Source organism: Lontra canadensis, unplaced genomic scaffold, assembly GCF_010015895.1.
Source record: "Lontra canadensis isolate GAN:19392208 unplaced genomic scaffold, GSC_riverotter_1.0 scaffold6, whole genome shotgun sequence".
In the NCBI taxonomy this organism is placed as follows: Eukaryota; Metazoa; Chordata; class Mammalia; order Carnivora; family Mustelidae; genus Lontra; species Lontra canadensis.
Window position 1 is genome coordinate 28,546,375 of NW_022631000.1, and position 27,997 is coordinate 28,574,371.

Sequence of the window (27,997 nt, forward strand, 5' to 3'; positions counted from 1 at the left end):
GCAGAGTCCCTCAGGCTCACAAAAATACTTATATTTATACTCCCTAACTGTTTATTTAGGATATTTATATCCTTACAGAGATGGACCTCAGAGATCATTTAAAATCAAGGTCAGTATTTCTTAGGTTAGGGAACCTGCTAAACCAAGCTAATCCCAACTAAGACTTAATGTGGCCTCGAAAAACTCTTCCCATGGCAACATTGTGCCTACACTTTGTCACTGCTGAATCTCAAGATTCTCTTCTCTGTTTTCCAAATAGCAGTAACTTGTTGTTCAGCATCTTGGTGAGGTCTGAAATAAAGCCAGAAGATACCCTTCCCAACATAATAATCTTTGAGAAGTATCTTTTGTTTTAGAGAAAAGACTGACCCTAAATAAGGCATTAAAAGCTCCTGTAAGCTTTAAATTGGGCAACAACACATATCAGAGTAATTAAAGAAAAACAAAACAAAAAACAAACAAACAAAAAACAACTTTTCAAGTCAGCCAACCCACCTACACTGGACTATTTGATGAAAATATGTAGTAATACAAAGAGCATATATACAAGCACATAGAAGAAAACATGAAGTTGGAGTAATGAGATTTTCCATGGGTCTTTCTTTCCTTTTTAAAAAAATTTTTAAAATTTAGAAATTTAAATTTAGAAATTTAGAAAATTTAGAAATTTGAAAGATTTCTAATTACCATTCGAAATTATTTTTGCAAAAAGTAATATTCTAAAACTCAGGTGCACCATACTCATGCTCTAGCAATGAACAGAAAGAGACAGAGAAAAGGTTTTTTATACAGGACAAAAGACTGTCAGCAACTTATCTCAGACCCACAGCCAAGCACAAATATCTAAAATTTCCAGGGGTCATTCACTATCTACACGCTCACGTCTGGCCATCTCACAGACACATATGCCTCCATTTAGGGGCAGGTGATCAGAATTTCTTCGTGCACTTCCTCTAGACCAGTTCAAGCCAGCTCGGCTCCCTGCGAAATGCAAGGCCAAGGCTTGTTGCTCCATATGAGGCTCCAGTCCTGTGCTCAAGCCCTTCTGCCCTGGCTGGGCTGGCAAGTGGCAGAGTGCATGTCAGGCAGGGCACCTGAGCCCTAAGACCAACAGGAAACAGAGGTAATGACACTCGAGGTAATAAAAAGAGCTAGTAACCCAGATGCTCACAGTCTCCTTTCCCAGGATCATAATCCACACACAGGCACTGCAGTCACCCAGGAATTATGTCCTTTTTTTTTCTCCTCCACAACTTGCATCTTTCTGCAGTCAATTTCCTTTACTCATTCCTTCCTTCTTTCTAAGCTCTACTTACTCCAAGAACAGTCACAATCTAATGATGGAAAGGTCAGACTTAATGGAAAAAAGGGACGTCAGTCCCCCAGAAACAAATATTCTTTTGTTGAGATCTCCCACACAAAATGTGGTCATCATGTCAGCCTGGAAATGCCAACCTGTTCACAGCTGCTGCGCACAGTTCAGACCAGACCTGTCCCCAGGCATCTAGGGCCAGGACAGAAGATGGGACTGAAGCTTCACGTATCCTGGCAATCGATTTTTTTCTACCTCCCACCAAACTCACAGGGGCAGAAGCTAAATCTGGATGAGCAAAATGACTTACATTCCAAATTCTCTCAAAAGACCTACTGTTGTAAATGTAAGAATTATGTGTTTCTAAAACCTACTTATTTAAAACAATAAAAGGGACACCCGGGTGGCTCAGTCGGTTGAGCATCTGCCTTCGGCTCAGATCCTGATCCCAGGGTCCTGGGATCGAGTCCCACATCAGGCTCTTTGCTCAGCGGGGAGCCTGCTTCTCCCTCTTCCTGCCTTTCTGCCTACTTGTGATCTCTGTGTTTCAAATAAATAAATAAAATCTTAAAAAAAAAAAAAACAGAATAAAAAATGTTTTTGTGATTCTGCATGTGGAGGCAGGCCATACCTAAAATCTAGAATGGTAGGGCTCCTTGAATTTTCAATAACAGCACTTAGCCAAATCAGTGATATTATCCACCCTCCCAGTGACGTCTGGATCATATCAACATTTTATCCCTTATTCACCCAGTTACCAAAAAAGGCATTTTCAGTCTTCACGTACAAACTCCAAATATATAAGCCAACAGATGTTTAAGAACCATAAAAACTCAGCTACATTCTGAGACAACACCTTTCAGGTGAAGCCTAAAAAGGTCTCACCCCTCCCACCACCACCAGTCATTCTTCTCAAATGACTTGATGCAACAGTGATGAGAGTACAAATCTAGACCCACAAGCAAAAAGGTGATTAAGACACACCAGGCAAGACTTCTCACTGTTCCAACAAGACTAAGCAGGTCCACTCTGGTGACTGCAGATGAGGTGATGGCGCTGGGCCCCACGCTCACCAGGAAGGCTGCGCCGAGGCCCTGCACCTGCTGAAACTGGCAGCCGGAGGCACTTGTTCTTTACAACTTTGATTTTTGCTTATTCACTTATTTATTTTTCTGGTCCTAATGATGTCCTTCCGCACTGGCTGAGCTGCCTCAGGCTCCATACCCTTTCTAGTGTGACCCTGACTCTGAGGAAGCAGGCAAGGTAGTTTCCATTTTACAAACAAGGAAACTGGAGCTTGCTGAAATTATGCAAGCTCATTAAGTGGCCAGGCCGTGATTCAAGCCAGAATGTCTGACTACAAAGCTCACGAGGACGAGGAAAAAAACAAGCTCACAAGGACTCCCCGGGACAGCTTCCTGCCTCCAACGATGACTGAGGATCTGCCCACCTGTCTGTCATGCTGGGCAGACACAGCCAGCAGACCCAGATTTCTGCTTTTGAAGCAGTGGAGGAAAACTGCACTCGGCAACTACAGAAACCACCGCCCAGGAGACCATGTTCCCCTGCAAAATAAGTGTACTTAGCCAAAAGGGGGAAACAACCCAAATGCTCATCAACTGAGGACCAGATAAATAAAACGTGGTATACACGTACAGTGAAGCACAGTCGGCTTCCAAGAACCAACAGAGTACAGGGAGGTGCTACAACACGGATAAACAAACCTTGGAAACACTATGCCAAGTGAAAGGAACTGGTCACAAAAAACCACATGATATAGGATTCCACTTATATGAAAGAACAAGGAGGCAAACCTCTAGAGACGTAAAGTCGATCAGTGGGTGCTTCAGGCTGGGGAGGATAAAGGCATGCACGTGTGCGTCTGTGTGTTCAGGGGGTGGGGGAGGATAGCTAATAGCTATCTAGCTAGTCAGAGATTCTCTCTGTGGTGATGAGACTACTCGAAAATTGACTGTGGGTTTTGACTGCACATACCTACAAATATACTAAAAACCACCGACTTGAGTATTTAAATGGATGAGATGTATGGTATAGAACTTATATCTCGGGCGCCTGGGTGGCTCAGTGGGTTAAGCCTCTGCCTTCGGCTCAGGTCATGATCTCAGGGTCCTGGGATCGAGGCCCGCATCGGGCTCTCTGCTCAGCGAGGAGCCTGCTTTCTCCTCTCTCTCTCTCTGTGCCTGCCTCTCTGCATACTTGTGATCTCTCTCTCTGTTTCAAATAAATAAAATCTTAAAAAAAAAAAAAGAACTTATATCTCAATAAAGCTGTTGAAGTGTCATGTTAAACAATCAAAAGAGCCCTTAGCTATTATCTCCTTCCAGTTCCTCTTTTAAAAGTAAGGAAACCTAGCAGAGAGCCCAGTATTAGGGTCGAAATCAGTGCCCCAATGTGCTCTGCCTCCCAGTACCACTATTCCTTGCCCCCAGGTACTCGGTTCAGTACCAGGCCACGGAATTTGGGAGCTTCAATGTAGTGGAGCCTTTTCAAGCCTGGAACAATGAAGCTACAGCCAACAGCCTATCGGTAGCACTGGGTTCAGAAGAGGTCAAGACCATAGGAGCTGAGTCCTGAGATGGGCCTTCGGAATGGATTGCACTGGATGGAGGGTGGGAGAAGAGAGATGAGGGAACTCCCAGGAGGGGAGACAGGAGCTGCCAAGGAAGCCATCCAGTTTATACCAGGACTTTAGATGAGGTTTGAGTAACATTACAGCCTCAACAAGAGGAGAATGGGGACATCGGCAGGAGATCAGCCCCGCCAGGACAGGATACCAGGGAAGGAGCATTCTGAAGTGACAGATTGAGAGCTGTCTTTACAGAAGACAAGCCTGGCTGTAGTGTGCCAGGGACTGGGGTCAGAGGGCCAGATCTGTCATCTGCAAATGAGCTATCAAGACACACACCAGGGTAGGGGCGATAGGGATGGAGAGGAAAGAAGAGAGTCAAGCAGGGGATAAACGGCAAAACCCAACCATGTCTAGACTTGTGGAAGAGAAAGATGGACAGCCAGCCAGGGCACGGACTCCAGGCCCAGGCTGCTTGGGCTTCAATCCTTACTAGCTGTGCCTGGTCAGGTTACGTAAATGCTCTGAGCCTCAGTTTCCTGGGTAAAGTGGGAATAAAAATAGTGTTTCTGGGGCGCCTGGGTGGCTCAGGCGGTTAAACATCTGCCTTCAGCTCAGGTCACGATCGTAGGGTCCTGGGATGGAGCCCCAAATCAGGCTCCCTGCTGAGCAGGGAGGGAATCTGCTTCTCCCTCTGCCTCTGCCCCTCCCATTTGTGGGTATGTGCACACACATGTGTCTCTCTCAAAGAAATAAAATGTAAAAATAGTGTCTCTGTCAAACAGTTGTTGGGAGAATTCAATGTGGACAGGGCTTAGAACAATGCCTGGGACTCAGTAAGTGATATGCAAATACATGCAAATGTACATTAAGCATTCTACAACCCAGCTTCTGAAGATGGCAACAGCAACATGGAAAAACCTCATTATCTCCCACCAAGCGTCCTTTTCCCCTCAACTTTCCCCCATTTATTCATCCCTAGGTTCTAAATTCTAGGAAGAACAAAACATTCCCCTTATCCCAGAGGGTGGGACTCCAGGGAGAAATAGGCCAGCAAATGGAACAATGACTATTCTCTGCCCAAATCCACGCATTCTAATTGGTTGAACAAATATGGCTTGGTGGGCAGCGGAGCAGCAAGTGTCAGCGAGCATTCACACTTCACCCTAGGCTGCCCTTTCCAAAACTGCCTGGGACCCGGGAACCACTGAGGCTCTTCCCTGCCCTGCTTCCTGGTGGCTTCCCCTGTGGGGCCTGGCCCCGGTATCTCCTCACGATTTAATAAATCACAGACTCTCTGGCCAAAGCTGAATTGACACTGCTGGCCAGGAAGCTCTGGGCAGAGCGTGAAGATGACAAGAGAGGGAGGCACCCACTGGGTGGTCCTGACTAAAGAGCCCTGGAACATCCAATCAGAACAGGGCTCCATTCTACCCTCAGCTGCAGGGGGGCGTGACCATCGTGTGGTGCCCCCAAAGCAGGACCCCGCTTGCCCATACTCACACGCTGGGGACGATCTAGTGCCCACACCGGAAAGACATTTAAACTAACATACAAATGCAGTCTATTTTTACTAACTGGGCTTGAGTCTCATATCCTTGGATAATTACTTTAGAAGTCTCCCTTCACAAATATTAAAAAGTTTCAAATGAAGTTTTATACTAGGTCTTTCTGATGAGGTTTAAATAACATTACAGTCCCACTATCAGAATGGGTAAATAACCTGTAGTATAGACATACGATGGGATAAAAAATATTTAGATAGATCTTTAGCAGTGGAAAAGCATACTTTTAAGTAACAACAACAACAAAAAGAATGTGAAAGTAACATGTAAAAAATATCTGAAGCAGGTTTGTACATGCACAGGTATGTATGTCTGAAGGACAGACTATGAATTGAGACGTGGGCTCACACTCTGGGGGGACAGGCAGGATCGGGAGTAGAGAATAAGAGAGACTGTCACTTTGGCTGAATTTCTCAAAACAAGAACGTGTTTAAGTATAACTTGGGTAATTTTTTAAAAGAAAAAAATAGGAAAAGAAAAGAAAAGCAACAGGCACTGTTGCATGTGAACACAGGCTCATCTATAAATAAAGTTAACCTGGTCTATAATTTTAAATTCTTCTTCTCTTTATTCTGGTCAGGAGGGGGCTCATTTTCCACTCTTCAGAGAGCTGAAAAGATGATAATATTAAATTCTGTGTGACCTTAAGGCACATGTAAAGAATAAAAGACCCCAAGCCAAATCTTAAAATATAGTAATAATGGATTTATGGTTTACAATGTGATGTTCCCAGAAGAATCATTTCTCCTGGGTTCATCTGGCTAGTCTTCCTTTCAAGTATGTTTGTGGATGATGGTAATAACACTAGTAATGAACTTGAGGCTGTGTTTAAATAATAGCAACCAACTAGTTCCTCTGACATGTCTGTATTCACTATTGACACAGTTAATCTGCTTAATTACAGTTTTGTTGATATCTCAAATTCCCCTATTTACTTTGCATCCTGAAAAGTCCTTTGAAACCCAAACAGTCTACTACCTCTCCAGCTCTGTTTGGGAAGGTTACAATCTTACGATTATTTAAGGGGCATACTTCCAGCATTGAGTGGAATGTGAACATAACCTAGGAATAGATAAATATACTGAATTATTCTCAGCAACTTTTGCTCTCTTGGAATATTACTGTTCAGTTTGAGGAAGTGATTTCTTAGAATTTATAGTAAGACTGATAATTAAATACAGAGAACAAAATATATCCCAAAGTGTAATATACTGTATATGTACCCACTATGCTGGGCACCGTACCAGCACCTGCCACACAGTATGTGCTCAATAAATATTAACTGGCTTACTGAATAGGAAAGAAGTACCAGATGACTTTAATAACAGAGAAATTAAAAAATCACTTCATTTCTTTCAGCAAATATTATCTGAACTCATATGTGTGCCAGGCATTGCCCCAGGTACAGGAGAGTACAGGCAAGGTGAGATTTGCTTTTCATCCTTAAGAGCTCACAGATTAAAAAATGAAAATAAAGCATGAGCACTTTCTGCTGGGGCAAAACATCAAGGCCTGTCTATTCCTTCCAATGCTCAGATTCGTAACAAATTTGTACTATTACGTCTAATCTACAAGCATCCATTTCTGCCTCTGACCACCCAGTAACATTCTGATTATTTTAACAGCATGCTCCGTATCAGTACTGATCTCAACAAGTATCTCCTGGTACCAATATGTGCTAGGCATGGAGGACAATACAATACCAGGTCCATATTCTAAGAGCTGACTTGTTAGGGAAATGAAATAAATCCATTCACTCAACGACAAGGCTTACATGACATTTTAATGGACAAAAGAAAAGAGCAAGTGCCAAATTACCCAGCCAGATCCAATTAGTCTGGGGATCTAGAGTAGCAGGGGATCCTTTTCAGCTGGTTGTCCAAGAAGGTATTAGAGAGATGGGGCTGCTGAATGTTAACAGACCAAGTGAGAGAGGAAGACATTCTAGGCCGGTGAGAGAAATGACACATTACTCTTCATCAGCAAGTCCAAAAACAAGCCAATCTGTATGAACTATGCAGAGACCATGAGCACAAAATAAAAAACTGGAGAGAGAAAAACCTTCTTGATCATAAAGGGCCATCTTCAGGTCTGTTTATTAACATATTCCAAAAAACCACTGCTCAGTTATATCCACGTACGCCCTGACATGAAGGTGACCACCTGGAAAAGGATGCAAGTCCCAAGTGGAGTGCAGTGTAATTCCCGGACATTTGTATTTTTAAAGAGTTCATACGAAGGGCAATGGCATTAGCATAATACTGGCTCTGGACTTTGGATTTTTAACCAAATGTTAAAAATGAGTCGTTTCTCTTGTCTCTGTGTGCATTCCCCTCACTCTCTTGGCTCATTTCTCTTTTCTCGTCCTTTATTTTTCTCTCTCCACCCTGTTCTGTGTAAGTTAAGGAAAAAAAGAAATGCCACAAGCCTGTATGTTTAAATTCAGCCCACATGACATTTCCTTCGAATTTAATTGCTTCCATACAATTTATATCCACTAGTCACGCTAGACCCCAGAGTATTAAAAATGCTCTTTCACAAAGAAGCTCTTGTCCTATAATAACCCCCATAATCAAAGTGCAGGAATTATGGGTAGGGCCCAGCCGGATGATGGGCGAAACAAACAGGTTTTTAAATTCACCCAGAGCAAGCTTTGGGCGGAAGCAAATCAAAGCCAGCCACTCCACCATCAGGCTTGAGAGCAGAAACACTGGAGCACTCACTAGCTCAAATAGAGGTCTGGCTATCTCTGCACATCCAGCAAGTCTAAATGAACTCAGCTAGTTTATCTTTGGGTCACCACACATGCCACTTAAAGACACCAGGTTACACTCTCTCTGCTTTCAAGTCAGCCCATCCAAAAAAGACCTGTTGGTGGTCTCCACGGGCCCCTCTTCAAAACATCTTTAAAATGAATAAATAGTTCTTCATTGTTATTCTGAAAAGACTAAAATTACCTCTTCCATTTTACTATGAACTACTCCCTCAGTGTATCTGGCCATGTTCCATAGTAAAGAACATCTACAAACATCTATCTCAAGGTGTCTTATAAAACCCTTATCTTTCTGGACACTTATTCAACCTATCCCATTATCTTTCCCTTCTCTAAACAAACCACCTCCCCAAAAGTTCACCTTTGAAATCTTATACCTGTAGAGAGGCACTTAATATGACTCCTTAGATCTCCCTTATTCAGGTAGCCCAATGTGTTCAAACTGTGCCTATTTTCTTACAAAACCCCTTTAAGCAACATTTTTGGTCCTCCTTATATCGAGATAAGTGCCTCTCTAACAGGATCAGAAGTTTCTTTTAAAACATATATATATATGTGTGTGTGTGTTTTTATATATACACACACACACATATATATATACTCATACACAGAGGGGCGCCTGGGTGGCTCAGTGGGTTAAAGCCTCTGCCTTCGGCTCAGGTCATGATCTCAGGGTCCTGGGATGGAACCCCGCATCAGGCTCTCTGCTTAGTAGGGAGCCTGCTTCCCTTCCCCCCTCGCTGCCTGCCTCTCTGCCTGCTTGTGATCTCTGTCAAATAAATAAATTAAAAAAAAAATATATATATATATATATATATTCCATGCAATCTCTCCTGTTCAAAATCCATTCACAGCAAGAGCAAACTATCTGAACTACTTATCAGATCCACACATTCCCATCTTAAAGGATTTATTCAGTGTTTCTGCAGCTTACCCCTCTGCTTATGTTTCCTTGATTTTCATAAACCAATGATTCTGTCTACAAATCAAGGTTAGAACCAATATAGTTTGGATCAGATATGTTATTCTAGTCTTAGAAACCGACAGATGAAAACAGTTTGCTTACTTCCAATGAGCTACTTTTGACCTATTTATGATAAAAAAATACCAATTTCTACAGTATCACTATAACACAATGCCATCTGAGTTTTATTTATATTTTGCATGCTGTACATGTGTATTATTTACTGCAGTAAATAATGTCTAGATGTGGACACACTCAGACCCATAATCTCTTTATGTATCAAGTCACTAGGCAAGTCAAAGAGAAATCAGACTTTTAAAAATATTCATGTAGAAGCTCATACTTCATTTTAGGAAGGAAACCTTGTATTTTAATGGTATGAGATATTATTTATTATGCAATGTCCTTTTATCTTGTTCCACAACGTAACTTTTTTGTTCTACACTTGGCCGACTTTACTCTCACTGTATAAAACATTGTTTTAAAAACCCATTTGTAATTAAGTGTAAATAAGTATGATATTGCACTTCAGCTGAAGCAACCCCATAGCATTAGTTTACACCTCCGTGCTCACTTGGAAGTTTATAACACTCTTTTTCAACAGCTCTGGAAACCAGACTCCAAACAGATACATACCAGTCAACCAGGATGTTGTTTACCAGGGCTCACTCAGAAGGACCTCCAGAGAACTCTGGAAATGTAACTTGTTTCTACTGCTTTGCTTTAAGGGGAGTATGGACAGTGACTTTAACCAGCCTCACTGGGCCCTCTGATCCACACATGGTCGTGAGCTGGACATTCCAATGCATAGGCAACTGGGAAATCTGCGTCCTGTAATGGTTTTCAACTCATTAACTAGGGCTGGCCAACTGTTAGGTTAAATGAAAAGCACTGTGGCAAAACCTGACTCAGGTTACCATGGCTAATAATTCAAAAAGGCCATGCTGGTCCATCCCCTACACCGCTTACCTGACAAAGTTTCAGGCAAAAGTTTCAACAATTCTGGATCTAACCTTTAAAAGCGTTTCTTTCATGTTGACACTCCAAACTGTCCGTAATTATTGACCCTACAATCTAATCTGCTCCTACTGTTAGATATCTGTTAATAATCACTGACTGCTCAATAGTTATTAACATGTAAGCAACAGACAAATACAGAGAACAATGGAGCCACTGTCTACTATATGGGTTACAGCCCTCGGACCTTTGCTACTCTGCTTTCCAAAGCCCAAAGCATAGCCCTTGTTATCCCCTAACACTTGCAGAAACGCGACATCAATAAACTCAAATTTAATTTTTTCAGACCACAGACAACTAAAATTTTATTGAAAGCCTAAGTAGAGAAGCAACTGTATTTGTAAAACACACCTGGGGAGAGCTCTACCTTTAAGTAGCTCATCCTTTCTCTCTTCCTGCCTTTCCTTACTTCAAGTTTTTCTACAATACATATTTACGGTTGGATTTTATGTTAAAATGCACAAAAAGACAAATAAACATTGGATGGTATAACTGCTTTGGAGGAATTCACATTTGCCAGAAGTTCTATATGCACAGGCTAGTATTTCACACAGCACATAAAACAAAGACCCGTAAAAGTGGAAACAGTTGCACTGGAGAATGTGTCTTCAGAAAACATAAGTACTTTTATAAACAGTACTGAAGTTTACTGCTTCTTTTATGATTCTTAATCCCAGCTACTAACAGTTACATGTTCAGACAAATCCCAAACCAGTAAGAAGGCTACCAGGTACTCCCAAATCAGCAGAAGGCAACAGAATAGCCTTTTGGTTACAAAATGTATCCAAATCCAAACTCCACATCAGACCAGTTGGATACAATCAAACATGTTTTATTTACCTTCTATTGTGAAAGGCTAAAGGGGCCTCAGCATTTGCCCATGTTAATTTCGGAATCCCCTCTGCCAGGTTATCAGAATCCAGTTTGGCAAATGGAGAAACAGAGATAGGAAAGATAAAGGTTTACCTGAGACAACAGTTACATAATATTGTGAACCATAAATTTTTAACTGATACTCACCAAACATAATCTGTTATTTTTATGGCCACCATTAAGTATGACACGTCCCAGCAGTAACAGTCCTGTGTGCTAGAAACTGTGCCAAAGGTTCTACCACAGTCAGAATCCAATACTGTAATTTTCCTCATGACAAGGGATTATCATATCAATTAGAGTAGTATTTTTCACCCAAGTCTTTTAACTTATCTCAGTTAGTTATAAAACACTGATTTCAAACCCTGTTTTAACAGGATGTTTGAATAAGCAAATGTGTGATATTTCCCTGTGGCACTGGATCTGTACAGAGAATCATGCTTCTTAGTAGTGATGTGGTAGAATATACGGGAATTTGGGGGATGCCCCCTTATCTAACTGAGAGGCTTATTTTCTTCATTTTTTTCCCTCTTCAAACACTAGATTGTAGAGTTAGTACCCCAAGCCCTAGCCTTTGCCCTACCCTGGGGAAAGTAAGTGGTCTCAGTGGAAAAACCTATTCACTGAAAATCTGTCAGTTCTGATCTTCCTAGAGCTCTAAGAAATATGACCCAGAATTAACCATTTCTCTTTCTTGTAGACAATTTCTTCCCTGGATTTCTTGTCCTATTTTCTGCATTTCCTCCAACCTCTCTGGCTGTCTCTCCTTTACATAGTCAGGACTTTTCTTCTCACTCTATCTGTAACCTCTCTCTCTGGGATCTCATCCACACCTGGATTAGGATAATTATGTATATAATAATAATTATTATTATTATTTATATATATAAATTATAACTATTAACATATCATATAATTAGAGAGAGTATCTCCCTTGGATATCTTAAATTCACCTCAAACTCAATGTATTAGAAATTTTCTTTTTTTCTTAAGTCTTTTTTTTATTTACAGATTTTTTTGGTAAGAATATACCATAGGAAAGCAATTTCACTGGCAGTGAGGTATGTATATACTCTACCAAAATACTCCTTATTTTAACTGTTTTTAACTTAATTTACATATGAAGAAAATTATCACTGCATATCCTTATTCAACTACAGTATTAGCCATACTACATAAAATAAAATGAAATGGTGCTTGCATACAAAAACTGTTATTTGTAAAGGAATTTGATTGCAGGTTAAGAGAAATAATTTATTTTTTGGAAAGAGTTTAAAAAACTCACAATTTATCATGACCGAGACATCTGCCCCATATTTTCCATTCCTCACAGCACATTTATTTCAGTAATTCCGTTATGTCAGTTCTTAGCATGAGCATAGTGTTACACGATTTTCGTACATATAATCACATCCAAAACAAGTTCTAAAATTTAAACTGTAAACTCTCATCATACATAGAAATATTTCAACTGTATATTAAGTTTTGTTAACTGATCAAATCTGGAATATAAATGAGAAAGCCTATTTTAAGCTGTGTAGTAAGCACTGTTTATTAATTACATTTCTACAATGTCAAATAAAGTAAGAGGCAAACCTATTCTGGAGGCATGCAAATTTAGGTTAAAACATTAAAAGAAATAAATCTGTTAACAAAAGGATGTCTTGCAATAAAGAACATTAGATTTTTTTAGAATCTATCACAATACAAAAATGTAAGGGGTAAATAGCATCTTCACTGACAAATTAGGAGGTAGCACAGATTCACCACTTTATTATCTGAGAAACGCAACTGGAGTAACAGTATTTCCTTACCACAAATAATTTCCAGGATCATGTACATATTTCTTCTAGAAATACTTGTTTAAACAAATCTCCCTCCACTTTTTAGTATTTAAAAAAACCATTCCATGTGATTTTACTTCTTTTTTTAAAAGATTTCATTTATTTATTTATTTATTTATTTATTTATCAGAGAGAGAGAGAGAGAGCAAAAGCAGGGGGAGCAGCAGGCAGAGGGAGAAGCAGGCTCCCCACTGAGCAAGGAGCCCAATGTGGGGCCCAATCCCAGGACCCTGAGATCAGGACCCAAGCTGAAGGCAGATCATTAACTGACTGAGCCACCCAGGCGTCCCTCCATGTGACTTAAAAAAAAAAACACATGTATATAGAATAGTACCCTGCACTATTTGACTGAACAGTCTCGAACTATGAAGTACATGATATTTAATGTCCTAAATTGAGTAAATTTAGTTTAGCGGTGCCTGGAATTCTCCAAAACACTAAATATATATACAAACAAAATATAGTATCTTATTTTTCAATGCAAGTCTTATGCGGAATAAACAGAACCTTGATTCCAGTAACAGTGCAGAAAATTTAATTTTCCAGTAAGTCTGTCTTTAAGTTACCCTCATGTAACAATTTATTAATGACTGCTTACAAATACTGGTTGTTCACTGAGTGAACAGTTAACTGACAAAACGTAGTAAACCTTAGAAACACATCTTCTATCCTATATAAAATAGTCAACATGTTAGAAATTTTCTCACCCTCTTCTAAACTTCCTTCCTTCTTGTCCCAATTAGAGACAACTGTATTGGTGCCATGGACAGCCAGCATCTTGCCAATCTTCCTTCTCACCTCTTTTCTTCACTCCCCATATTTAATCCATCACCAAAACCCATCAAATTACTTCCATAATATCCCTTAGATGGTTTCGTTTCTTCCCTTTGTTAAAACCACCAAAGCAATTTCCCAGCGATTAAGTCACTCTTATGAGTACCTTCATCCCAGAGTGGGAGATCATTCAAGTCACTGATGTTGCAGCTAGAATGTCTATCCCCCCCATTTCATTCCAGTATGGCCTGCAGCAGAAAGACTTTAAAAACCTGATCACTTTGGAGCACCAAGGACATCAACTTCCTGAACCACAAAGCTAAATCCCAGTCTCTGAGCAACAGTTACGCCAACAGACCTTTTCAGCCTGAGACCTCGCTCGCCATCAGGCATCACATCCAGTTCTCTGTAATTTCATCCACATCTATACTCAGTCCTTAGGTTGTGTGAGGGTCAGCAAGGAACAAAGACCACCTACGCTCTGCTTCCCACATGCCAAAACCACCAACCGATGCCATTATAAATGAATCATGTAATGCATAATAAAATCCCTGGAAGATACACAAGCAATTGTGAATAGTGGTTCCATGTGAGGACTAGAACTAGTGGGTGGAGTACTTTTACTTTTACTTTATATCCTTCAGTTCTGCTTAATTTTTTATTTTTTAAGAAGCCAACACGGGGCACCTGGGTGGCTCAGTCATTAAGTGTCTGCCTTTGGATCAGGTCATGATCCCAGGGACCTGTGATCAAGCCCCGAATCAGGCTCCCTGCTCAGCAGGAAGCCTGCTTTCTCCCTCTCCCACTCCCCTTGCTTGTGTTCCCTGTCAAAGAAATAAATCAAATCTTAAAAAAAAAAAAAAAAAAAGGCCAGCTTTTAGGGGCTCAGTCGGTTGAGCAGCCAATTCTGTGTCAGCGGGGAGTCGCTTGTCCCTCTGCCCCTCCCCTTGCTCTTACTCTCTCTCTCAAATAGATTCTTTTCTTTTAAAGAAGCCAGTTTTAAAAAATAAATCTGGAAGTAAAATCAAGTCAATAAGAGTTATGTCTGTTCACTTTAATTACATTTATCATCTGCTTGCATTTTCTACTTTTTGATGGGTTTTCAATGGCAACCCTCAACCTCTGAACCCTAGGCCATGAACTGTTTTTCATGGACAAATTGAGAGAAAGACAAATATTCAATATGACAATGTTTGCAGAAAAGCCACCCGAAAGGAATGTACATTTTTACTAAATAATCCAGCATGTGTCTCTTTGTCCAGTCCCCATGCTTTGCACTGAAAAGCTGTAGCTGACAGTGCTTATAGGTAGATTACTTCCAAGACAGAAGAGGATTTGGGATTATCTACAGTGTTCAGAACTGAAGTGCACCAAAGCGTATTTTTAAAACAATGTACATAAGACATAAAATGTATGATGTACAAAAAAATAGATGATAATCATCCTTTGTGCCATAGAACTTGTTTTTGTATTAAGATTCAATATTCAATCTCTTAGATTGATCATTTTGGTTAAGTTAACCAGAGGTATAATAAATTGGTTGGTTGATACATAAAAGGCAGTTGTAAGGATGGGTGGAAAAATGAAATGATGTGTAGGCAAATGGATGGATGGATGGGATGAAAAGGAAGGGAAGGGAAGGAAAAGAAGAGAAGAGTTAAAAGAAACGTATCAGCGTCTCAAACTATCTGTGGAAAGAGATCAGTGTTTTTCTAGTTTCAATCTGTCAAGGCCAGTATGTGGTCCCATTGTAGGTGCCTTGTACATAGCCCGGGCCACACATGATTCATCACACAGATCTGCAACACCCAGATTACCGTGTTCCATTAGACGATCCCACTGATCCCGTCCTTACATGTCCCATCATTCTATATACAAGTCTCTAAACATTTTTACCTATGCATTTTGTCCGTCATGGATGAGTTACATACATCTGCACATCGTCTCTGTTTAGAGACCACACTTTGAGTCGCACAGAGAGAATGGGTCAAACACTTCACAATGGAAGGTCATTCATTCTGAACAGCAGGGCACCCATGTAACTGGCCAGCGTGCACTTGCCAGACCGTGCATCCCCCTCGTATGAGAAGGGTGGATATAATGATTAACAGTCGGGATAGCAGATGACAGATAAATCAGGCAACAGACAAGCTAGATAGGTAATTAATTAGATAGGGCCATACTGCTGCTCTTCCTGTAGCGCATTTCTGGATGAAGTGTTAACAGTGGTTCTCTAAAACTAGGGGTCCAAGGAAGATCAGAAGAACTTATTTTTCCATTTCCATTCCTCCAGTAGTGTTTGGGCACGTATTATTTTTATAATTAAAAAGAGAGGGGGTGCCTGAGTGGCTTGCTCAGTTAAGGGTTTGCCTTCAGCTCAAGTCATGATCCCAGAATCCTGACTGCCCTGGGCTCAGGTCATGATCCTGGAATCCCGGGATCGAGTCCCACATCAGGCTCCCCCCTTGGTGGGGAGTCTACTTCTCCCTCTGACCCTCCCCCTCTCTCATCCTCCCTCTCTAATACATAAATAAAATCTTTAAATAAATAAATAAGTTATCTGAAAACATTAACCCATGATTCAGCATTGTGAGTTTGTGTGAAAACGTTCTCAAGAGTCTTCACTAAGAGTTCAGGAAGGATGGCTTGAGAGGGAGGCCCCTAGCTGCTCAGCCAGGCATCCTCAGGGGGCACAGCCCAGGTGGGCTTTGGTGGCATAACTCTGCTTCTGGACTCTCCATTTTGCCTTTGCCAGCTGATCTGTCTCAGAGAAACTGAGAAAACATCCAAAACCACAAGACAGGATTCTGGGAACAGCCGGATCACAAGCTATTCATTTATAAGCAGAAATGGCAGACTCAGTGGGGTAGCCTAATATCCTACTAACTTGGAAAGCAAAGACCACCCACTATTGTGGAATAGCACACGCTAAATCAAATCTATGACAGAGAGATCTATGGAGGGACAAATGGGTGAGTGAACTGTTATGAAAGGTTCTATCATTTCAAACTCTTTTAAATCGGTATCCTTAGTTCCTTAAATAACTAGGAAGACCTCAACATAGGAGACAATGGTGGGGTCTTGTGCCACATTCAGATAAAGCCGGGACTAGTGTATCTCAAAATGAAGAGATGAGAAAATTGACACTGACTAGCAGAAGGTCACTGCGCCTGTTTTGGCTGAGGTTCTGGAGCCTCAGTGGCACGCACAGTCATCCACCAACCGTCACTTAACTTTCGAACCAAGGTAGGCCAGACTTTACTTGGCCTCAAAAACACATCCTGAGCACTTCTGTCTCTGAACTTTCTTCCTGCCCCCTCCTTCCTAGAAGGCCTCCTTGCTCACCTACCCACATTCCTCCCATTTTTCAAGACTCCGTGTGTGTCAACCAGCTTTAGAGAGACTTCTCTGAACACCCACATCCCCCTATCCATCTTCTCCGCTGCATCATAGTATGTGGAGCTGTGATTCTTTTTTTTTTTTTCTTTAAAGTTTATCTATTTATTTATTTATTGAGAGAGAGCGAGAGAGAGAGAGAGCACAAGCAGGGAGAGGCAGGCAGGTGGAGGGAGAAGCAAACTCCCCACCGAGCAAGAAGCCTGATGTGCGGCTCCATCTCAGTACCCTGGGATCATGACCTGAGCCGAAGGCAGAGGCTTAACCCACTGAGCCACCCAGGCACCCCTGGACCTATGATTCTAAGCTTGCAGTCCAAGAGGCACAGACACAATGGAACTCCATTCCTGAGCATGGCAGGTTCCGATGAGGAATTCTAGTGCACAAGCTTCCAATGCAGAGGGCCACCAGAAAGTCTTAGAGGATTACTTCCTTATCATGCACCCGCTTCTTTGCCAGGCACTAGGCTGAATTTACATAATGTCGAGCAAGACAAGTACCAATCTTACCCTCAGGGAGGTGACAGTATTGTGAAAAAGAGAAATAACACAACAGAAATCTGGCAGCAATGCTATAGCTGGGGGGCCACGGGAGACCAGCAGCAGGAGCATCTACGCTCCTGCAGGGGCTGTGAGTCAGGGAGAACCTCCTGCAGGGGATGGCATCGAAGCGGCTGCCTGAAACGAGCGCAGGAGCTAGCCAGGCAAGAAGCAGGAAAATAATGTTCCAGGCACAGGTAACAGACTGTGCCAAGTTCTTGGGGCCAGCAGGAGGACAGCCAATGGGAGAACTAAGAGACGTTCAGCACGGCTGCAATGTTCAGACCCGTAAACATAACAGAAACGCTTGCCTTTTTGTGACACTCCTCCCAGAGCTTCCAACACACGGTGAGCAGCTTCTCTAGGCTCTACGGCCCCAGAGGGTCCAGACACAGCTATTTCACCTCATTTCATCTGTGTTCTCCTTGTCTTGCCCCAGCTAGACCATCAGCTGCCTGAGGTCGGGGAAACCTGCTGCAGTCTCTCCCCTCACAGCTAGCAGTGCTAGCACACGAGACTAGTTCAGTGATTTCTCGCTGTCGATGCTGAAACAGCTAACGATCCTTATGGTGGTATGAAGGAAAAGGTCTCGGGAGATCGCACACATGTCCCCGCCACTGCCATCTCAACTGGGAACAGTCTCAGCAATAAACAAATTATTAGCAGTACTTACTGTGCCAGCCACAGCACTAAGTACTTTACGCAGATTTCCTGATTTCACTTCATCTAACTAGGACCGAGCAAATGAGTATCATTTCTTCCTTTCGTATTGATCCTCTGCTGCACCTGGATGGAACATCAGAAGTCCAGGAAGGAGGGCATGCAAATAAGGATGACGCTGAAGGAAATTCGTGTGACCTAAGCATCTGCCATAATCCTACTTCTTTTTTTTTTTTTTTAATTTTATTTATTTATTTGACAGACAGATCACAAGTAGGCAGAGAGGAAGGCAGAGAGAGAGGAGGAAGCAGGCCCCCCGCAGAGCAGAGAGCCCAATGTGGGGCTCGATCCCAGGACCCTGGGATCATGACCTGAGCCGAAGGCAGAGGCTTTAACCCACTGAGCCACCCAGGCGCCCCCATAATCCTACTTCTTATCCTGAGGCGACTTGAATGGAGAATTCTGGGTTAAGAGCTTAGCCATTACTGTGTCAGTTCATTCCTAAAGAAAATAACCCAAAACGAGAAAAACACAAGCAGTTCCCAAAGAGCCTCCATTTAGTAACCTAAGCTCCAGGCTCCGGTTACTGAGCTATGGCTGAGAGATTTCCCCACACCCTACCACACCTACCCAAATCTATGACTCCATCTTTTTTTTGTTTTTAAGATTTTATTTTTAAGTAATCTCTACACCTCATGTGGGGCTCAGACTCACAACCCTGAGATCAGGACTCACAAGCTCCATTGACTGAGCCCGCCAAGGGTCCCCCCTACGACTGCATCTTTACATCCTTCTTTGCCTTCTTTCTTCTACTGTTTTTGTAACTACCCCACCCTCCAATTTAAAAAGAAATATATGGGGTGCCTGGGTGGCTCATATGGTTGAATGCCTGCCTTCAGCTCAGGTTATGATCCCGGGGTCCTGGGATCGAGCCTTGCGTGGGGCTCCCTGCTCAGTGGGGAGTCTGCCTCTCCCTCTCCCTTTACTGGTCCCCCTGCTTGTGCTCTCTTGCTCTGCCAAATAAATAAGATCTTAAAAAAAAAAAAGAAAGAAAGAAATGAAACATTATGTTTATTATAGGACATCTGGAATATACAGAAAGGCAGAAAGTAAACAAGAAAAATCATCCAAAATTTCAGAAATGACCATTGAAAACATTCTGGTATCTATCCTTCTAGCACATACACACACACAGACACACACACACCTATTATCTATCACAAGGTATTGTAATTGTTGGTGTTCTTGTGTTATATCCCACTTGTCTGACATATAGGACTTTTTATTTCCAAGCACTAATAATTAACTATTAAATCAAGAGATATAAATGAAAATATACTATGTATCCACAAAGCACACTGGAAAGAAAAAAAATCTGTAACTTCACTCAAATATAAAAATCTCAACTATAAAAATAACAAAAGGCAGGAAAAGGTTTCCCAAAGTAAGATCTGCAAAGCATTCCTGAGAGGATGGCAACCACTGATAGTTGGAATAAAATGTTCAAATCACATGAGCTTGTGAAATACTGGCTTAAACAAAAATAAACTCGTTTTTCTGATAAGTGACTTTGGAGTCCTTAATGTATATTATGAAATTCCAAGAGTGGGATAGAGCATGCAACAAATCCCAAAGTTCCTGGTCCAGAAACCCCATGTTCACAAAGCATCTGAATGGACTAGGGCCAAAGAATACAGTTGGAGAACACAGCTCTCCTGATTATTTCAATGCACTAAACATGCACAGCCCCCCTCAGTAAAAGGGCCACCCTTTCAGAATCTGCCTTTCATTAATAAGCTAATTACTTCAGTGCTCCGTCTTTCAAACCACCTTTCAAAAAGAAAACCATCCCCTAGACTGGTAGACTGGTTGATTCTTTTTTTTTTTTTTTTTTTTAAGATTTTATTTATTCATTTGAGAAAAAGAAAGAGCACATAAGCAGGGGAACAGCAGAGGGAGAAGCCAATTCCCCACTGAGCACAGAGCCCAATGCAATCCTTATCCCTGGATGCTGGGATCATGACCCGAGAGGAAGGCAGACGCTTAACTGACTGAGCCACACAGTCGCCCCTGGGATTGGTTGATTCTTTGACTTCTATCACCCTCTCCTGTGGTTAGATACACAACGGAAGAAGGAAGAGAAAGGAGAGAATGATGTATTAGGCTGTAATTCCTGTAAGTCCTAACTAGTCAACAAACAAAAACCAAGCCTCCATACTGCCTCAAACCTCTACAGCAATTTATTTCTCATCAACCTCTGCAATGATAATGGCAATGAGAAGCAAGCCAGCTCTTTCTGTTCTCTAGAAACTACTTTACTAACATTATTTAAGTAACCTTCTTCTTCACAAACCCTCCTCAGTGTCCCTGATCCTGACATCCATTGAGGTCACCCACCTTCCCTGTCCCATCTGTGCTCCCTATAAAATGATACACATTTATTAATGGTGAAGACCTTGATAAGAATAAAATGCAAATAGGCACTGTGGATATACCATCCATTTCTGGTTTATTTGTTTTTCTCATCACCTCTCTCTCTCCAGCACCAAGAGCTCCACATTTGCCACCCAGAGGGAGTTCAGAAGTAGACTCCAATGCTCTATCCACCACTCCAGAGTTATCTGGTCACCAAGGAGACCTAATTACAGGGCCTAATTATGGGCACATAATTGGCATGAGGCATCATGGTGCAGGGGCAGGAGTACAGGTTTTAGGATCACATTATTCTAATCCCATCCCTGCCACTCACCTGATACATGACCCTGGGCCACTTACTCAACTTCAGGGAGTCTCAGTTTCCTCAAGAATAGTATGAGATAATAGTGTGTACCTATTCAGAGGGTCACTGTGAGGGTTAAAAAATAAATAAATTATATATATATACACACACACACACACACACACACATATATATACATACATACATATATATGTATATATGTATGTATGTATATATATATGATGTGAAAGCACCTAGGGTTATGAAAAAAAAAAAAAAGGTTCACACACACATGTGTCAGGAGTGTGCTCCACAGGTGGTTCTGGGTTGTCTCTCTGGAAAGCACTGACTCAGCTCCCTGCCTTGTCTGGTCATCAGCAGATGTCACTTACCCCTGCCTCCTCTTCTCTCTCCACTTCTTGATCCCTCCCCCCCTCCCCTCCACCCTCCACCCTCAACGTAAAATTGGCCCAACCAGTAGCTATGAGCCAGATTTAAAACAAACAAACAAACAAACAAACAAAAAGTACACTGTCTTTAGAAGGAATGCCATATCCTCTGCCCAAGATGCTGAAGTTACAGGGCACCCACAGTGGACATTCCTATTCAGGTTTTTTAACAGGAAAATTGTCTTTATTTTACATTTAAAAAGCTGACTTTCAATTCCAGATCCAGGCTGTCATTCAGAGCCATAACTGTAACCAAGAGTCACAACCAGCTTTTATCCTACTGCCAAGGTTTCTGCATCTGATTTTGGCCAGGTAGAGAGCCTATGTGTGTGGACAGAGACGCAACTGGAGGCAAGAATGAACTTGTATTGAAAGTCGGCTATGAGCCAGACTCTTCAAATATGTTATCGCATCTAGTCTTTCAAAATATCCTGAAATCCTGAAATGGGTATTACTCTTATTAACAGATATTTTACAGACAAGGAAACTGAGGCAGCTGGCAATATTTTTTTAAGGACAAAAGGTCCTTCATGAAATCAACTACATTATATTGCCATCCAAAGGTAAACAGGAAAAGAACAAACAGTTCTTTTTTTAAGAAAATAAACTGAAAACAACTTTTAAAATAAATACTTTGAAATTAAAAAGTATCTGAATATTTTACCTCCCACAAACAATTCTTATTAAGTTACTCAAGCATGGGCACCTGGGTGGCTCAGCCAGTTAAGCATCTGCCTTCCACTCAGGTCATGATCCCAGAGTCCTGGAATCAAGTCCCATATAGGGCTTCCTGCTCAGTGAGGAGTCTGCTTCTCCCTCTCCCTCTGCCTCTCGCCCCCACTTGTTTTCTCTCTTAAATAAATTAATCTTTAAAAAAAAAAAAAGAAGAAGAAGAAGAAGTTACTCAAGCATGTACTCCAGCAAAATGAGGGCATAAACCAAAAAAGAGGAAGGCATGAGAAAAAGAAATGCTACTTCCAGCCATTGAGAGGAGAAAAGAGAAATGCCAGGATGACAACTCTGTTTGACACCTAAAGAACAATCAGAATCCAGAATGACACAAAAAGATAAAGGAGTCTGGGCATAAATGCTTAGGGAAATGAGACTTAATAGCACTGATGGAATTTAGAGCCTAAAAAATTTTGAGAGGCAAGTAATACATGAACAAATAAAAAGCAATTAGAAATACTTGAAAAAATGTTTCAGAGAGTTAAGATCCAATTATGAAGAAACTCAAAGGTGACACAAATTTAAACAACTGGTTAAGAGTCTCAGGGGTTCCTGGATGGCTTAGGCAGCTCAGGTCCTGATCTCAGGGTCTTGGGATGGAGACACATCAGGCTCCGTGCTCAGTGCTGAGTTGGGTTGAGATCCTCTCTCCCTTCCTCTGCTTCACTACCCCCCCACCACTTGCACACTTGCTCTCTCTCTATCACTAAAATAAAAAATAAAATATTTAAAACAAAGAAAGAGCTTGATGGAAAGAAAGAATCCATTCAACTTTGGTGCCAGATATATCCTCCTTTGATTGCCCAGGAGTCCTGACACCAGACGGAAGGTAACAAGTCTAAACTTTAATCTTAATATAAAAAGCAACTAATTATAGTTATAGAAATGTAATAACATAAATATTGTCTCTAGATTTTCAACTTTAATAATAATTTATGAATAAGTAGGTCAAGTTAAAAGCAAAACACAAAACTTGCTGGTTATGGGTTCTGGGCTTTGGACCATTAACGTGTCATTGACAAAGAGCAAGAATTCTAGGGACAGCCCCAAACCTCCTTGACTTACAAAAGGGGAGTTAAGAAATACTTTGTAAAAGTTGACAAAGTTGACAAAGAATAACAAAGGTGATCTAACAGACAAACTAAAAATAATATAAATACCAAAATTGGGGGAGATTAAAAAAAAAACAGTTCAAGCAGCTACACTCTCATTTTCAATTAGAAGTTAAAAGTTGATAAATCAAAAAATGGTGAGGAAAGCATACTAGGGTTAAGGAAGTAACAATCAAAGAATTAAAGAAACAGTTAAAATAAAACCTAAAAGGCTCCCTCTGTGAGCCTTGAGGAGGTGAAGGAAACCATTGTTTTTCAACAAAAGTCCTTCTGTACTACTGGAATGGTTACTAAGTGCATAGATCACTTTGACAAAAATAATTTTCTATGACACTTTTCAGAAAAGGGAAAACCCTAAAATTATTACTAAAAATTGGGAGGGGCAAGCAAATGTTATCACTGAAATTATATTTAAGAGTGGAGATAACAGGTGCCTGGATGGTTCAGTCGGTTAAGCGTCTGCCTTTGGCTCAGATCATGATTACGGGGTCCTAGCATCGACTCCCGCATCAGGCTCCCTGTTCAGCAAGGAGACTGCTTCTCCCTCTCCCTCTCCCTCTCCCTCTGCCCCTCTGCCTACTTCTGTTTTCTCTCTCTTTTTCAAATAAATAAATAAAATCTTCAAAAAAAAAAAAAGAAGAAGAAGAAGAAGAAGAAGAAGAAAAAAGAAAAGAGTGAGGATAAAATATTTTTTCTTATACAATGTTACTCAAATAAAATTTTTCTGTAAGAATATAAAGTCCTACTGAATCCAAACTGTGTTCTTCGTTACAATTCTGTTTTCTGGTTCATGTGTAATAAACATGTATCCCATTTGTAACCAGAATTTTATTTTTTTAAATCTTTAATGTGATCAGTGGTCAAAGTCAGTGTGCAGGTGGCTAGGAGCCCAAACACCTACATTTATAAAAGCCTTGACTGCCAGAATCAACGATAGGATGCTACTGCTATTCCCACTTCGCAGATGCTAAAGCAAAATAGATTTTATGATTAACTAAGAGTCAGTTGCCACCATTTTTCAAGCTTCTATTTAATCCATCAAAATACATTGCCTCTGAAGGCTGTGTGACAAAGTGTGACATACCACATTTAACTTACTCGAACTGTGGGTGGGTCAGTGGGTTAAACCTCTGCCTTCGACTCAGGTCATGATCTCAGAGTCTGGGGATCAAGCCCCGCATCAGGCTCTCTGCTCCGCGGGGAGCCTGCTTCCCCCTCTCTCTCTGAATGGCTCTCTGTCTACTTGTGATCTCTCTGTCAAATAAATAAATAAAATCTTAAAAAAAAAAAGTGGGTTAACTTACTCCAACTTTAAACAAAGCCCCCCAAAAAACTCCGAGAACTCCTGGCAGATTGCTTGTCTTGAACGACAATAGTCACAATGACTTTATTTCTTAAACTGCCTTAGCTCTTTGGCCAGAAAGTTTCCCAAGGCTGCATAAAATCAAACTAGCCTACTACCTACATTTTTTCAGCTGTGGATTTCACTGGCTATCCAAAGTGAATGAAGATGTACTCAGCTTTGGACTGCAGAGTCGTTGTAATTGGGGGGATGGGACACAATGAATCTGAGCAACTTTCTCTAAACCCAAAGCTAACTTCCATTTTTGCCCTAAATTTCAATCATTCAGTCATTATGCATAAAAGGTTTTTTTTTTTTTGCTTTTGGGGGAAGGGTCCTTTTTCTCCTAGCTTTCCTCTGATATTAGGCAAGCCTAGTTCTTATTTCATATTTTTTATAACCACAGGTATACTGATCATATATCATACATTTGTGTGTGTGTGTATATTCATAAGCGCTGTTTAAAAGTCATTTGGGACCAAAAAAGATCCCCCTAAATTACTGTAAATTACTGGACCATTTTCTATGTGCATTTATTACTAAGTCTATTTCTATAACGGTCACAATAAATATTCAAAACCACATTTACCTAAGTAAACTTAATACAAGATTATTTTGGAGCTTTTATGTACCACAGAAACTAATGTCATCCTTCAGAAGACCATCATCACTTTTAGAAAAATGTCATGTTATTACATTACATACTTGAATTCCACCAGCCATTTAGAAGCCGAAGTACTGAGTACATGTCCACACTAACACTCAAAGCCTGGAAGGCCAGCTGTAAAATGACTATCAAGTCTCTTTCAGGACAAGTGTTTCTCAGCATCACACCAACCCCGGAAACAAAATAAAGAACTCCTCCTTGCACAAGATCTCAACAGCACTGGGATGGGGAAGGAATTACTGGTTACCAGTATGAGTCGAAGAGTTGGCTACAGCAAACCTCGTCCATTATACATATTTGCTGTGAGATCCAACTGACAGCAGTCAAATATTAGTGACAAAGAAAGGCCTGACTGTATTTTTAAAAGAGCACCTAATGTCTCAGCAGAAGTTTTAAACTAAGGCCTCTGTATCAAAGGAATTTCGACTTTAAGATCAAGTCTAAGGCAGGTTCTAAGAAGAGGAGTTTCTCTCCATGGCAATGAACGGCCCCCCAGTGGAGGTAATCTGGAACCAAGTGGTCCAGCTGGCACAACCTCCACCAGGCCATCAACAGCCTGACACCCCTTGACCTCACTGGTTCCATTTCAAGTTCCAGCTTGGTTTCTCCTCTGGAATTAATTATCTTAGGGTACCACAACTGAAACAATCTTTATGTCTGTGAATATATTTTCCTGTACAGTCTAATGTAAAAATTATCACATCAAGAAAAGCCTAACAATGTGAAAGGGAAGCATCATTAACAAAACAGGTTCCTGATCCGTTGGTATTTTAGGTTACTAAGTGCAACATAGTAAAACTCCTGACCCAATTTCCACACAATTGATTTTCCAGCCCGCAACTACTTCAGCACAGAGTTGCTAATTACATCACTGTGCTGTGTGGTCATTACATCACTCAGCTGGGAGAAGCAAGGCCTACCAGGCAGTGTTCATGTTTCTAGCTTGCTTTTCCTAAGAATGGAGAGACTGCAGACCACCTACACTACCAAGAGTCCCTCTCCTTCCCATGCTCAAAAATGTTCTAGAATTTACTTCTGTGTCATATCCCAATGGATCAAGCTCTGGGGCATCTGTCTTGGAGTGGACAGGTAAGGGGGTAAGAGTTTGTGCCCAGAAATCTGTATCACTATTCCAGATTCTGGACAAAGTCAGCTATGTGTTTTATGAGAGTCACTCCAAAACTACTTTTTTTCCCCCCTTCCTACCTCTACGTGTTTCCGGGTCCCCAATCTCTTGGGACTTCCACGACCCTGAAAGAACCTCACCAGAGGCTCTTCTTATCCTTTACCATTCCAACACCCAGAGACGCACTGCCTACTTCCAGCTTCCCAGATCCTTGTAAAGAAACGTGGAAGGGCACACACGCACGCGCGCGCGCATGCACGCATCCCAACAAGCATGCGCACCCTGGGCACCCGGACTGTGCCCCCCTGACTTCGGGCTGACTTACTTTAGGAAGTACCTCTGGCCAGTGGCCGTGAAGGTCATCTCCCAGCCCGGGGGCAGTGGCAGCTCATCGGTCACATCGTAGGACTGCTGGCGGAGGTGCGCATGCTGCTGCGCTGGACTGCCTGCAGCACCCGCTCCGGTGCCCAGCTGCAGGGACGCGGGCGACGAGTGTGAGCGAACGTGCTGGGCGCCGCTGGCCAGCCGGGGCCCAGGGTGTCCGCCGGACGAGTCGGTGCTCGACTGGCGCGAGTGCGAGCCAGAATCAGGCTCCTTGAAAAACGACTCCGGCAGGATCTTCTTCCGCCACGAGCTGGGCTTGGGGTTCATGACCGAGTTGAAGAGGGCTTCGAGGTCCGTGTCTAGGTCCTGCGTGACGTGGATCACTTGCTGCCCGGGTGGCGGGAGCGGAGGGGGCACCGAGGCCGGATTCATCTTCTGCGAAGAGAAAGGAGGTCAGATCAGCCTTTTATTTAATAAAGTCGGAGGAGGGGGTCCGGGGACAGAGAGAAACAAAAGAAAAAGAGGAGAGTGATAGGTGTCCGCCTCAGGATCCCAGACACTCAGCGGTAAGGCCAGCCGGATGGGGGAGGGGTCCCTCCCGGCCTGGAGAATTATGCAACTTTCTCGAAGCAAGTTAAGTTGCCGGGAGGAGGACGAGAAGGAAGGGCGGGGGTGGGGAGAGGGGAGTAACTACACTGGGGAGGGTGCCGAACTGTTGGTGGCGAAGGACAGATCGCAACTTTCCCGGGCAGGCAGCCCCCCAAAGTCTCAACCCGAGCCAGCTCCACGGCATCGCGACTCCGGAAGCCCGAGAAGCCTAGGCGCCCAGGGGTGGAACGGGGTGAGCGGGCGCGCTCCAGCGGGCTCTACCTGGGCGCGCAGCGAAGCCGAGTCTGGCCGTGCGGCGGCCGCCGTCCCGCCCGAACTCGTCCTCCGGCCTCAGTCGCTCGGGTGCGACCCGAGCTTGCGGGCTTGTAGCCGGGGCCCGGCTGGCAAATCCCGATTTGGTGCCTGGCAGCCAAGGGGCTTCGGCTCTCACATCCCCCGAGCTGGCCTCAGGCGTTCGCGCTCTGCGAGAAAGAGGCGGAGGAGAAGCAGACAGTGCTGCCGCCGCGGCTCCCGGACTGTCCCATAAACAAAGTTTGGAGCGAACTCCCACTCCCAGAGAAGAGGCGGGCCCGAAAGTTGAGCTGTTGAATTATGCATGACCTTCTAGTCCTGAGCC

General features: G+C 42.3%; 1 protein-coding gene across 1 annotated transcript in view; it reads right to left on the minus strand.

Annotated features, from left to right (window-relative positions):
* The window catches only part of WWTR1 (WW domain containing transcription regulator 1), a 133,787-nt gene extending 106,032 nt beyond the window's left edge, over positions 1 to 27,755 (minus strand). The window contains exons 1-2 of the mRNA XM_032852463.1: positions 27,643 to 27,755; positions 26,774 to 27,207 (exon numbers count right to left, since the gene is read on the minus strand). Coding sequence (XP_032708354.1) covers positions 26,774 to 27,204 — 431 coding nt within the window. The 5' untranslated portion in view covers positions 27,205 to 27,207; positions 27,643 to 27,755. The remainder of the gene's footprint in view (positions 1 to 26,773; positions 27,208 to 27,642) is intronic.
* Positions 27,756 to 27,997: the final 242 nt, after the last annotated feature.